This window comes from Charadrius vociferus, unplaced genomic scaffold, assembly GCF_000708025.1.
Source record: "Charadrius vociferus isolate BGI_N301 unplaced genomic scaffold, ASM70802v2 scaffold169, whole genome shotgun sequence".
Classification (NCBI taxonomy): Eukaryota; Metazoa; Chordata; class Aves; order Charadriiformes; family Charadriidae; genus Charadrius; species Charadrius vociferus.
Genome location: NW_009652966.1, coordinates 324,218 through 337,957, shown reverse-complemented (window position 1 = coordinate 337,957; position 13,740 = coordinate 324,218). Strand labels below are relative to the sequence as shown.

Sequence of the window (13,740 nt, the reverse complement as noted above, 5' to 3'; positions counted from 1 at the left end):
CTTCCCTCACTGGCTACTGCAACTCCCCCCCCTTTCCTTTAGCTTCTCATCATCCACATGCCCCAATGTTCAGCCACTGGCCATCATGGCCTTGCACTGTCAGAGGTCCTCCTCCCCGTGAGCACGGCCCTCCTGCACGCAGCAGCACTACGCCGAGCCCCCAAGGCAGCTGCCGCGCAAGTTGGCTCCCAGCCTGGCAGCGATACAGTCGCGTTGGTGTGGCATTCACCTCCCCTAGTTAGTCCCTTGGAGGTGAGTTCTTTGTAATTACGTCTCCATAATTATTTCCTTCTCCGGTGTGGCAGTAGGGAGGCAGGCGCTGCCCCAAACACCATGAGAGCAGTTGTGTGTTCCCGTCTGCCGCCGCTGTATGCCTGGCGCTTGTGAAAAGCCCAGAAGGACAGGGAGGGCAGGAAAAGGACCCGAAGGTGTGTTCCTTCAACACCTCGTGCTTGACGCTTGAGCCCTGGTTTTATGATGGTCAAGTGTCACAGGGGACCAAGTTACAGAGTGAATCAAACTCTATATTTAGGAAGAACAACTGGAAGCTATGACAGGAATTCCCTTTCACACTTCACTCCTCAGCCGAGTCCCGCTCCAGCCTGGAGCAGCCCTCGGTGCCGTCCAGGCTGAAAGCATCGGAGCTATTTCAGACACATTAAAAGGATCACAGTCAATACCTCAGCTGGTAGAAGAAGGTACCTCTTTCAGCATCGAAAGGAGGTGTGCATACTCACTGGACGGTTTGGAGCTTTTCTTATATAAGTAAATAAGTAAGCTAATCTTAAAGGGGTCAATTAAAAACTTGAAAGACTCTTATGAAAACTCTTTAATAACTGCTATGAGGTGACTACAATAGTTGTGGGTTTCTGCTTATTTTAATGTCTTGTGCAGCGTGTCAGCGTATTCAGAGCAGATTGTTATAGTTATTGCTTCATAGTCTGTGGGGATCTTTAAAGATTTAAAACAGAAAGTCACTTAAATACCTAGTGACTCATAAGAAGCCTAACTGTGTATTAGCTCGAATGCTGTAGTACATAGGTACATGCTTATTATATTCTATATGTTTTTTATAGCTAATGAAATATTTCATGGGGGTTTAGATGGTAAGAGAGGCTTTCTTTCACTGTAAGCTTAACAGGTAACTGTGGTGGAGAAAAGTGCTTTACAGAAAATGTGATCGCATTTGCCAAGAGTGTGTGGTAAGTTTTTGTGTAACAAGCTGGAAGCTGCAAAGTTGCAGATTTCTCTTCTTTCATTGTACCAGCTGGGTCTCACAGCAGTGCGGTTCTTGTCAAAGCCTTTTAATAAGATAATACACTGTGGGTTCTGTGTCCAAAATACCCGTTGTGCTGGATGCCGTGAGTGCGGCGGGGGGAAAGGACAGCTTCCAGCTGGGGCAGGGGGAGGGCTCTTTCTGTTGTCTGTGTGCTACTGTACATCTCTTGTGCGGATTACAAAAGGCGGTATTATGATATCTCATCGCATTTAAAGCAAATTGAATAAGTCAGCTTATTATCTTGCTGCAGCCCTGGCAGCAATTATTTTTAGCAGAGGGGCAGAAGATAGGTCCGTTGTTTTTCAAAGGTTCTTTTCAAAACAGTGAATTATTTCACTGTAGTAGTCCTGTATTTCACAAGTAGTCCTGTTTGCGGGTGCTTTCGCTGCGAAGCAGGGGAGTTTGCAGGGGAAGTCTGGCATGAAACAGCTCCAAACTGAACTAAGGTTGCCGTTGCTTTGTAAGTTTGGCTCAGCATGCAGCCCATAAAAGGTAAAAGGTAAGGTGTGGGGAGGCCAAAAAGACACCGGGGAATACAGGCGGTGTGCGTCTGTGCTTCTCGGGCTGTGTGCATGTGAAATCCTGGTGTGGAAATGAGGGTGAAGAGTGATTTTTTTTTTTTTTCAAGTTTGCAGAGCTGATTGGAATGCCAGAAATAACGTAACACAATCAGTGCAGCGCTCTTGACTCTCTCTCCGAGACGCGTGGCCAGAGAACAAAGGAATTTATAAAAATGAACTAATCACTTCAGTAATAGGTGCATCTGTGATCTAAGGTTTATTTTCCTGTGGTTGATGGCCAGGGAGGGAAACTTGGGGAAGGGAGGGAAGGGGAGAAAGCCAGAGAAGATTGTCTATTTTTACTCAGTAGCGTGCTGTTGTCCTGATTTCTCTGGCGATAATGAGGACAGCACGAACTGGTAGGAAAATCACCTCCTCCAAAAGCAGTCCTACACAATTGTATCATGCATCTGTCTTTAGGAACCGGTGTCTGATTGCAGTCATTTTGAAAGCAGACTTCTTGTGAACCCCAAGCACCTCACTGAGGAGCACTATTGCTGTGCTTGTTTTGAAGTCCAGACTCAGTGTAAATCCTTGCCCATTTAGCTCTAGGGGGCCCAAGACATGTGTATCGGTGTTTTTGCAACACACAGGCATGCGAGACGGAGGAGTACATCTTAGCTTGAATTTCGTTGTGACAGTGTTTACAAAGTAGATCCACCGTGTTTTAAAATGTTTTATGTTAATTTCCTGTGCTTTTGTTTCCCCTTTTCATTCTGATTACAAAGAGGAGAAGGTGATAAGAAAAATTAATTAAACTTTTCTGTATTAGGAGTCTTATCTTTCCAATAAACTGGGGGATTGTTTTGTATTTATCTTTGGAATACAACCACTAGTTAGCAGCACAGTTATTTCTATGCATAGTAAAGATTTTCAAAAAGGAAAGAGAGAGAGTGCAGTAAATCATTTTGGCTTTTCAAACCCGTACAAATTTTGTCATGAACTTCAGTGGCTGAGACTTCATCCCCTGAAGTAGATTCTGAAGTTTTTTAAGCTACCTCTGATATTAAGATTGTAAATGTAAGCATAAAACCACAATATAAAACTCGTTGGAAGCATGCTGGTTTTATTTTTCATGGTGAGATTTTTTTTTGCTGATTTACTAATTTAGCAGAGGTAATTTAAACCTGAAGCGATGCATGAAGATGACATCTTCTGACTTACGGCTATGTGTTGGTTTGGACAGCACTCTTACAGCTGAGAGTGCGATCAGAGAGAGACCTCTAATGGCAGGCCAGTTTTGCTTTAAGTTCTGTTCAGCATTATACACAGATTTAAGCTGATGTGAGAGTATGGAAGAACAAGTCTTCCATGCAGCTCCAGTGATACAATTTCAGGCTGGTATTGCGGGCTGAAGCCAGCCTACAACTGAGCTATACTTTCCTTTGGTACTACCTCCACGTGACGGTCATGTTCTCTGGAGTACCAAAACCTTTGACCCACTTTTGATGTCTTGGTATATTTCTACTATTCTCTCCTACATCATTTTACTTTTCTCAATATTTTCCTTCTCATCTCAGGTTAAATATAGTAGCCAAAATATGCTGTAGTGGGGTTGTGATCAATGAGCTCTCTGGTGAACTGATGTCTCACTTTTTAGCATTACTATCTTATTTTGTATCATAACGGTTAAATAGCCAGACTTTGATGAAGGTCTAGTCCAGTTAAAATCTAAATTCTCAGTGAAAGAATAAAAGGCTGAGATGATGTTTCAATTAACCTGATAATAAAATTTCTTGCTTGTTTTTTTGTTTCGGTTTTTGGTTTTTTGTTTGGTTGGTTTTTTTACCTTCACAGAATCTTTTGACTTTGGTGTATTTACATCTGTTATTGTATATTAACACTGTAACAGTTCATATTTCTCCACCCGCATAAAATTATATGGAAAACTCTGTTCTTTTTAATCTTATTGCTAAAGAAAATTGATGAATTTATATGATCTAAAACTTTGAAGAGAGGCTACTTTGTGCCCTAGCAATTGTCAAAGAGAACTTTACAGTTTGACCATCTTGATCATTTTCAGTCTATAGGCATTAAAGATTTGCAAGGATTTGTGAGTCAGAAAATGGTTTTGTCCACATTTATCAATGTTTTGTAGCAAGTTACGCTTTATTTGAAAGAAGGTTTAAACTGGGAGTTCTAATAATTCCCACGTACATATTGTGACAGAGATAATCATACATTGTTTAGCCTCCAATGCTTCCCTTAATTCTTAGTCATTTTACAAAGCTGCTACGGTTTGAGAAATTCCTTATCTCTACTCATTATTGGTTTTAATGTGAAAGAGAGAGCTCTATTTGTGGCTATGAAAGATTAATTGGAGAAGCTCAGGTGTTCTGTCTCCTTCTGATATTCAGAAGGAATAACTAAGCAACTCTGAAACTGAGATGGAAACAGGAGCTGGGCAGGTGAAATAGATGCCTGTCAAGAGGCAGCACGGGTTAAGTTCTAGCTTATCTGCCGTAGCTATCAGAATGTCAGAGCCTGTAACACTTTCCCATTTTGCTTGCAGGGATAAGCCTCTGTCTTAAAAATGTCAAAACAACCAGCGTCACATGTCAAAGCCATTCAGGTAAGAGACAGTATTTATGTTTCTAATATAATAAAATAATAAATCTCAACCTCCATTGCTTGGAAAACTGCATTTTTGCTCAGACAAAACACCACAGAAGTGCTAACTGGGGATTATTCTTTTAAAGTGAAAAGCTTGCTAGATATGAAAGTACTGAAAAAGTTTGACCTGAAGAGCATCTTATGATCTGAGCTGATAAAAAACTGGATCAGATAGGCTGGTTGATCGCTTGATTGCATGGTGTTTCCAGTGTTAGGTTATGCCTGTTGGTGGATCAGCTAAGCAAAACACGGTGATACATCTGCTGATAACTGATCAGTGTTTTGAGTAAAACTAATTCTTGCAACTATTAGATTTTCCACAGAGTTAATATAGTGCTGGAAAATTTATAGGCTGAAAAAATGGCATAGGTATAGTGAAGTTTTTCATGTCTGCATTCCTTTAGGAGAAAAACCCTCAATTTCCAATATTTGTTTAAGAAACACTTAATTTAAAAGCCAAGGTAAAATGAGAGAAATGATGAAGTTTTCATTAAAAAAAACCTTGTATGTCACATACCTCCTCAAATGGCATATGTTCATAAGGATGAAGTTGGTTGCTACATACTTGTAAAAGAAACAGCTGGAAAATTATCACATCATCATGAAGTAGCATCATGAAGAATGTATTTAGGTCATGTTAACATTGATTCTTGTCAAAAGGCCAAAATACCTCCTGAACTGCAGAATTTTACAGAATTTTCATGCATTTTATAAAATGCACTTGCAATGAAATTTTACAATGAATGCAGGTTCCGTTGAAATTACATAAGAAACACAAAATGGAATTTCTAAAGTCTGATCTGTCCTCTGTTTCCCCAAGATAATACTAACTCAATGGATTGGAGCATCAAGAAGATTAATTACCCAGTGGCTAGACAGTGTACTGAAGTTGCAGGGCACTGTAAAAATGCTAATTCTTTTTATCATCATCAACTCTACTGGAACAGGCATGCAAACTGCTGTACTCTAAGTCAGTTGAAATTAGTAGAAGTTTGCCATTGATTTCACTCAGTTCAAATTTTCATCCCCCTTTTACAGTGACTATGGAAATATTTGTATGATTAATGAAAAAATGTAGATAATTTATAGCTCAAAAGTATCTACATTTTACATTTAAACTCTACAGGCACATACAAGCATTTTTAAGGAATGAATTTGGTTCACTTTTTCCCTTAAATTGAAGAAGTAGTTATAGACTCCTTTTTGGTTTTATGATCACTTTCCAACTTCTAAATGTAAAATATTGCTTCTAGTTTGTCCATTTAAAAAGTGCATTAAGTTTCAGCACTAAGTTTAATATTTTAAGAAACTTTAACATTTGCAAAGGTGATCTGAATCATGAGAAAAATTACAGCACAAACTTTAAAATAAATCTATTAAACATTGTGTCGATGGTTGCTCCAGAAGGGAGACTAGCACTTGAATTGATGCCTATTACGCTTTGAGCACTCAAAGAACCATGACTCAAAATGTCACGTTACTTTTATACATTGTGATTCATATATTATGATCCTTTGCTATTATGCACTATTATAGTAGGACCGACATCCCCTGGAGAGTATACATCGTGCTGCAGCAATGGAAATGTAATGGCACTTTACTAACTGAAGTATGCCGCGGTACTCTGTGTCAGAAGTGGATTCTTTCTGACCATATGAGATGTACGCTAAAATCTTCACTTGCCAACAGCCACTAAATACAGATGTGGGAGAGTTAAAGATAGAAACTGGTTCCCAAGAGCAGTTTGGAGCAATAGGGGACCAAAGTGGTTCACAATAGTATTTTGGGGTGATAGAGGACCGAAGTAGTGCTAATTCCTGGTAACGTTCATTGCTGGCCCCCTCCTCTCACTGTGTAAAAAGCTGATAATTAGTCTACCTACGAACACCAATTTTGGCTTTCCCCACAGTAAGGGTGAGGGGTTTCCTATTATTTTTTTTTTCTGAATTGCATTCAGTTTTGTCTGTAGTTCCTCTATTTTTTTTTTAACCTGAATATGTTTATACTGAAGTGACTTTCCAGCTTATCCAGTCATCCTTCTGGAAATCTATGAATGGCTGTGATGCTGTGGAGAACTTACCCGTGAGAGTCCTCTACGCATGCAGGTCTGCCGGTAATTCGAGACCCAACAGCCCCTGATCTGAGTGCTCTGTCTCTAGTAAACAGAAAGAAGAACACAAACACAACTCTAAATACCAGTTTAATCGAGTCAAACCAGCAATATATATTGTATGTCATGCTCACAGATATTTTTCCTTCAGTCTGTTCGGGAAGACCTTAGTCTTATTATTTAGGATTTAAGGAGTTTTGAACAAAAAATTTCTTGTTTAGCATTTCGGTGGATGAGGAGCAGGCAAGGAAGAGATCACTGAGGCTCATATCTCAGTCCCAGCAGACAGGTGACAAGAGCCCTGACATGTGTTTTAAAAACAAAATTGCAAACGTGTGCTGATCGCGGCCCAACACGATCCTTGCAGAGCTACATTGGTATACAGAATTTGGTCCACCCATTACGTGGCTGCTCATCCATGGGAAGGAACCAGCATTGGATTAAGAGGGAGATTTACAGCTCAGGACTTTGGTACAGGAACTGTTTGTCAGTCAGTCATACTTTCATTTCATACTAGAAATATTTTAATTTATAGTACGTGTTGTCAGATCTAGACAGTGTTAAACTCTGTGTTAAAGGCTGCTCATTTTACCAAGTTAATATTTGATGTCTGCGTATGTCTTGTCCAAACTCTGACGTGAATGCACTTATTGCAGATAAAATAGTTCAAACTGCTTTCGTGTGACACTTTTTTTTTTTATTTAATTTAATTAGCAGTCTGGCACTTAGTAGTTCATTTTTGTTTCCTGAACCATTTTTAGTCACAGTTGGTCTGTCAATCGCAGCAGGAAACGCAAGGGCCGGGTATCAGAATTACCGCGCTGTGGTATGCCCTGGGAGGCCGTGGGAGGCTGCCGTCTGCTTTTACTGACTCCAGGGGGAAGGAATGCCTGAGTTCAAAATGAGCACCAAGAGGAGAGATAACTCTTAATGGTTCGACTCTGCAAACCTGTATGACCACGCTAGCAGGAAAGCGCAAAGACATTTCGTATTCCAAAAAAAGAAGCTGCCTGGAGGTGTCGGAGCCTGGTGGGGGAGATGCTTAAAATTAAAAATAGCGAAGTTGGTTTTTTTTCCACTCCTAAATGAAATAATGGGTTAAGTACTGCAAGGCTGAAAATGCCCAGTCTCCTGGGAACTTAGGAAGTGCAGATGAAAGGTTTCACAATCTCTGAACTAATGCTTAGTGAAAAAGGAGTACGAAATGAGTGCCCAGTTGTCTATAAAGTATGTGGCCCTACAGACATTTGCCAGCCCCACTGCAATGGCAGCATCACCTTGCATAAATAAAATAAAGGGAAACGGATAAATAGAATACAGGGAAAGGTGCTTATTTCATGGCAAATGGTTTCTTAATTTGCTCGATGTTTGATTGCAGCTGTCAGGACAGTTGTTACTGAAAACAGTGGGCTGTTTTCCTGTGGTTGCCCAACCTGGGGCACGATCTGCAACACCACGATTTGAGCAGAAGGATGGGATTATTCATCTTCATTTAATGCAAATCAGTCAGATGGTAAACTACAATAGCACAGCTTGCTATTGGAAGGTTCTCTGCTTCCGCTCCGTAACATTACCGATTCACCCCCTGGTTTTACCAGTGGGAGTCATGATATTTTGATGACATTTCCTAGGAGCAGCTTCTTGTCTGAGATCACAAGATAAGAATAGGTATAAATTGTGCATTTAGTTGATCACGCCATTTGACTTTTAAAATAATCCAGGCTGGGTCACATCAGGAAATAGATACATTTTAGCTGCTCTTTCCTCGGCAGCGTTTTCTGCCATTCTTTTATCAAAAATCTTTACTTTTAAGGTATGCTATGGCTACTGGCTTTCTGCCGCAGATAAAAAATCAGACTGATGCAGTCGTGTGGATACCATTCTGGAGGGAGTTTGCTAAAGCCAGGGGCTAGCGGTCTGTCCGGCGTTGGAGCTGGCTCAGCCTGCTCCGACCCGTGAGCCCTCACTGCAGAGTGGGCTGGGGTGGCCGGGCAAAACCCAGCAGAGGCTGGAAGGTCAAAAAGCCTCCCTGCCTTTTCCCACAGGGCCTATTTGCAACCGAGAGGCGTATTTCTAGGACTAAGGCATTGCATTTGCAGTTTGTGGCAGCTGTGGGTAAATTTGGTCGGTAAAATCACATTTTAAGCACTTGTGGCTTAAGTTGGCTCAGGACCGGCTTTCCTTCCTAACTACCTGTGATTAGACAGGATGAGAACTGGTGTCACTGGGGGAGGGAGAGTGGTCAAGTGGTTAGGGTGTTATTGTAGGATTTGGGTGATTTACACTTAAATTCGGTTTCTGGCACTCACTTTCTGTGACCAAATTTGACCTTGACCAAATTGAAGCAGATGCAGGTGCCTAAAGACACGTTGGTGTCTAGTACTTGTCTGTTTAAAGTCCAGTGAAATCAGGGAGCATTAGACTAAAACGCAAAACTTCAAAAGCTTTCTAGGTAGCTTTGTTTCTTCACTTTCCATATGTAAAATGGAGATGAAAGCACTTATCTTTTCCACGGAAGTGGTGTGATGATGCATATGTTGAAGACATAAGTGCTTGGAAATCTCAATAATGTCTATACTCTTGTCCCATCCGTTTAGAATTTTGCCATTTACAAGCTGTACATCAGTCACTATTATATGCATCATAATTTCCTTCTCACAGGCTAATATTAACATCCCAATGGGAGCATTTCGACCTGGTGCAGGCCACCCTCATAAAAGAAAAGAACTTACACCTGAAGAAGTGGAGGAGGTAAGAAAAAAAGAGTGGTAATTGGTTTTTTTTTTATTTATTTTTTCCCCAGGAGAATCTCTGCCATTGATGGAAGAAAGCCTTTTAGTTAGGTTATAGCACTACATACCAATGTTAGGTAACACAGCTGAACATACACTGATCATGGAAATAACTGGCCATCTACTGAACACTTCATATATACATTGTTCTGGTTTTGATGCCAAGGCACCTATAGGAATTTAAACTGTTTCAAAGGTGCGTAGCTCAATACCAGGATGACATCTGCTGTCAGGGAAGCCAGCCAGGGTTTCACCAGGAGTATTTATTGAGACTGGAGCTGATGGGATACAGCAGGAAAAGTTACAGCAAGGCGTTGGAAGAATCTGTTATTACCTGCTGCCCCTGCAAAGGGATTTATTGTTACAGCTTAACAATATTGGAAGAGGTTTTCAAACCTGACACTTTTTGGAATATTTATCAACGAGTAGAAATTGAATGTGAAGACTATACATTTGCAAATTAAAAACAGAAAATTAAAAACATTTACCTGCATAGGGTGAAAATACTCCATTTCAGAGTGAATTCTGTGTTTGCATGCCTGAATTTTACGGCAGGTTTTTAAGACTGAGATTTGAATATGAAGTCCAGTTTGTACCTTAACAAACACTGATCACAAATGTTATGATTAAACACAGATATCTTATTTCTGGATGATATTAAAGCACCTTATTTACCATGAACTTTTATAATAAATAAGGACTAAAACCAACAGTGGAGAACACGGTAGTGGGATACTCCAAACAAGAAAAAAATGTGAGTAAGGATGGGTGCTTATGGCTTCCCAGACAGCTGGCTTAGTTTGGATTTACAATCCCTGGCTGAGAGGTGGTCCTGCTGGGGTGGAGCTGTGGATGCTCCCCAGAGCCAAGGGTGAGAAAGGCTCAAACTGACCCCACACATCTGGGCTGCCACTGGCAGGACTTGGCCAGGTGGACTTGCTGCCATGTGGGTGAAGCCAAGCTGTGGTGGCTGGAGGGAGCCTTGCCCTCACACAGAGTAGAGCTGTGAGGACCAGGAGGGAGGTGGATAGACACTTCTGTCCAGGCCTGCAGTGGCACTGCTGCTGATTTGGCCCCAAACAAGAAGCAGCCAGATTAGTTTTGGACAAATCAGCTCCTTCTGACCTGGTACTGGTTCTTAAAATGGTCAGGTTTAGTTATGTAAGAGATAATTCTTCCTTTCTGTCTAAATCAGGCCGATATTTTTTCTGAATTTCAACATATTTGATATAAATGGTGCTCTATTTACAGAGAACTTTCCTGAAGAAATCAAATCCAGGATGACTTAACTCTTCTTAAGAAGATTTTAAAAAACCAAAACCAAACATACAAAATGACCTTGAACACATATTGTGGCTTTCTCCCCTGGAAAGAAATCAAAGCATATTCTCTCTGAAGTAATTAAACTGGTGAAGGAATGCATGCTATTAAGCAGAAACTAATATAGCATGTGTGAATTCTGGTAGTATTTGAGAAAATAAATGACTAGTGCTGATAATTAGATTTGGTTGGGTAATTGAATATTGCTTTGCTTCTCAGTTATGTGAATAGTATATATATGAGACAGACATTACGGAATGTAAGTTCTTGGCCCCGGTTTTATAGCCAATATGCGATCAAAGCAATGGGAGTAAAGGCTACAGAAAAAGATCTTGTAATAGGAATAGAATAAAAATGCTACCAGTGGACTTATCTTTCCAGCTTTGTCATCTCGTCAAGTTTGGCAACACAGCTCGTGATTCTTTAGATCATCTTCAGACACGTACAACTTTTGCTAACAGTGCTTAGCATTTTTCACTGTAATTTAAACCCTTGGCAAAGGAGATGAAAGAAATAGGGGTATTACTCAAATGGATGGTGGAGTCAGAAGGGAACACGTATTTCTGAAGGTCAACAGAGCAGACATGTTAACATACAAAAGAAATGGGGGGTGGGAATTTCAGAAAATAACTTGTCGTCAGTCAGAGCATTTCCATGCATGTATTTGTTAACTCTTGTCATATATCTAAGTCACTTTTCAGAGTTTCTCCAATAAAATGGAAGGCCAAGGTCTGATCTCAGCTGTGCATTGCACACAGAGCGAGTGATATAGGGAGGGGTGCAGTCATAAATAGCACACACCTGAGGTTAGCTGGGAAAGCTAACATCAATTTATGGAGCGCAGTCTCCAAAACATGGTCAAAGTTTGCGCCATTTGTACTACAAGAAAGAATGGTATTGTAGATGGCTTGAAACGGTATATTTAACACAGTATCTGCTATGGGGCTTTGAGGGATGGTAGTTTTTCCCAATTATTCCGATTAGCTAGCTGGACAAGAAAACTGTCAAAGGAAACAATACAAGCTGATGGCGTCTTTGGCTACCTATACAATTTTAGGCATCCCTTCAAACACCTTCTGAATCAATTTACTTATTCTCCTGCTGTGCTTTGCTGCTGTTCCAGGATGTCGGATCATTAAGCTAGATATTAGACAGTATATATAGTAGCCGGAGCTGGACTACTGACTGGGATTTTAAATGTTCCAAACAGAAACAACAGTATGATGTTATTAGCATTATCTTGTACTAACTAATAGCTAAAAAGTGAGAAAGTATTAGCTAAAAAGTGAGAAAAGATACTACAAGTTTACTAAGACAAGCAATACAATTGTTGCTTCAGTTTTCTTATGTATGGTGATCTCCAGAAAGTTTGTAAAGATCAGAGAAGAAAATGTCAGCTTTCTAAAATTCCTTGGTTTTTTTGCTACTTGATTTGCAAAAAGGCCGCTTCCTGATTAGCATGCAGTTCATTAGTCAACAGAAAAAAGGGCAGTTTACTGGCCAACAATATTTGACAGATAGCTTTGGAATTTTAAAAATGAAGTAAAATATGAAGAATTGACTGTTCACAGTCAATACACCTTTCCAAAATGGGTAGCTAATAAATCTAAATACTGAATTAACTCCAAAAAGTGTGTCCCAAGAGGACATCCACAGAGTAATCAAAAAAGAAAAAATAATTTCATTGTGAAATTATTTGCAGTAAAATATTAATTCAGCTCTAAACCTACGTGATTCTCCCTGTATGCCAGCTTAATAAAATACGGAATGGGCTGGAACAACCTTAAACTCTCTACTGGAAAACTACTCCTTCAAAACATTTCTCAGTTTAGAGCAGAAATTGTCTAAAATACATGTTTTACCTCACCTAGGAGCAATAGTACAGCTGAGGTACCAAGGGCTGAAATACTGTGGTCCATTGGGAAATTAGCTGGTATGCTCACTATTGTGTAAGTGCTGTTATTTGCCTTGTATTTTACAGTGTCAACAAAATAGCTGTCAGGCGCTACCCTAATTCAAACATAAAATGACAAAAACCCTTCTGGTCTTTCAACTGGGGTTAAGCAAAATTAAAGATCAACTCAAGCCGAGTTTGGATGGAGCTTTTGGTGTCCATAACCTACTATCATAGCTCTTCTCCAGAGCTGCAGAAGTGCATGATGGGTTTCTCCCCCAGTTGGCTGGCAATGATGAGACTCTGAAAAAATTAAGATGATCAAAATGGTTCTTCTGCTTTTTTTCCCTCAAATGTGAAGGACCTGGGGGTTGCCTTTAAGCTCCACTCAGTTTTCCGCTAATGGTCTGACACTTTAAATTATTACTCATTTACCAAAAGATCCACATTCTTCTGCACTGAGCACCTTCTATTATTTTTTTTCCAGAATATTTTTAGACATTTTAGACAACAACCAACAAAATAACCTATCTCTTCCTGCCCCTCCTCTCCCCTCCCCCCCCCAATTTCCATTTGGTTTATATTTAGTATAAAAACATCCTTCCCTGTTTCTCAAATAACTGACCTATGCTCATCCTCAAGAGATTGCTATTGCGGCAGTAAGGTCACTGATACCCTTTTGTGCAGAGTGTTCCTGCTTCGTCAGAGGAGGAGAAAGACAAGAAACATCTCCCAGGAGCTAAGAAACTTCCAGGTCCTGCTGTCAACTTGTCAGAGATTCAGAACATAAAAAGCGAGCTGAAATTTGTCCCCAAAGCTGAACAGTAGCTGGAACAAACAGGTGAGTAACAGAGAGGTTCTTTGCATGGCTGTAGGAGAAGCAAGCTGATCCGGAAACCTCTTTGTGTCAAAAGATGGCTTTCTGATTGCTTCAAAGGACCTGGAATCACATCCCATATTTCAAAATGTAAGAAGAAAAGGTCACAATCCTTGGAATTCTCTGTTATTTCAAAAAAGGAGCATGTGGGAGACTATATCTGATGGTATATGGCACCCACCAACTGGCCTAACAAAAAGTGTATTAAGCTATTAGGAGTATTGAAGCCAGCTTAAAAATACCAGCTTCTTGCTTCACAAGTACAAAAGTTCCAGTTTTACAGAATGTAGGACTT

At 40.2% G+C, this 13,740-nt stretch overlaps 1 protein-coding gene across 1 annotated transcript in view; it reads left to right on the top strand.

Moving 5' to 3' along the window:
• Window positions 1-582: 582 nt before the first annotated feature.
• The window catches only part of SMPX (small muscle protein, X-linked), a 41,253-nt gene continuing 28,095 nt past the window's right edge, over window positions 583-13,740 (top strand). The window contains exons 1-4 of the mRNA XM_009893102.1: window positions 583-698; window positions 4,352-4,411; window positions 9,224-9,313; window positions 13,256-13,409. Of these exons, the coding sequence (XP_009891404.1) occupies window positions 4,373-4,411; window positions 9,224-9,313; window positions 13,256-13,396 (270 nt within the window). The 5' untranslated portion in view covers window positions 583-698; window positions 4,352-4,372 and the 3' untranslated portion in view covers window positions 13,397-13,409. The remainder of the gene's footprint in view (window positions 699-4,351; window positions 4,412-9,223; window positions 9,314-13,255; window positions 13,410-13,740) is intronic.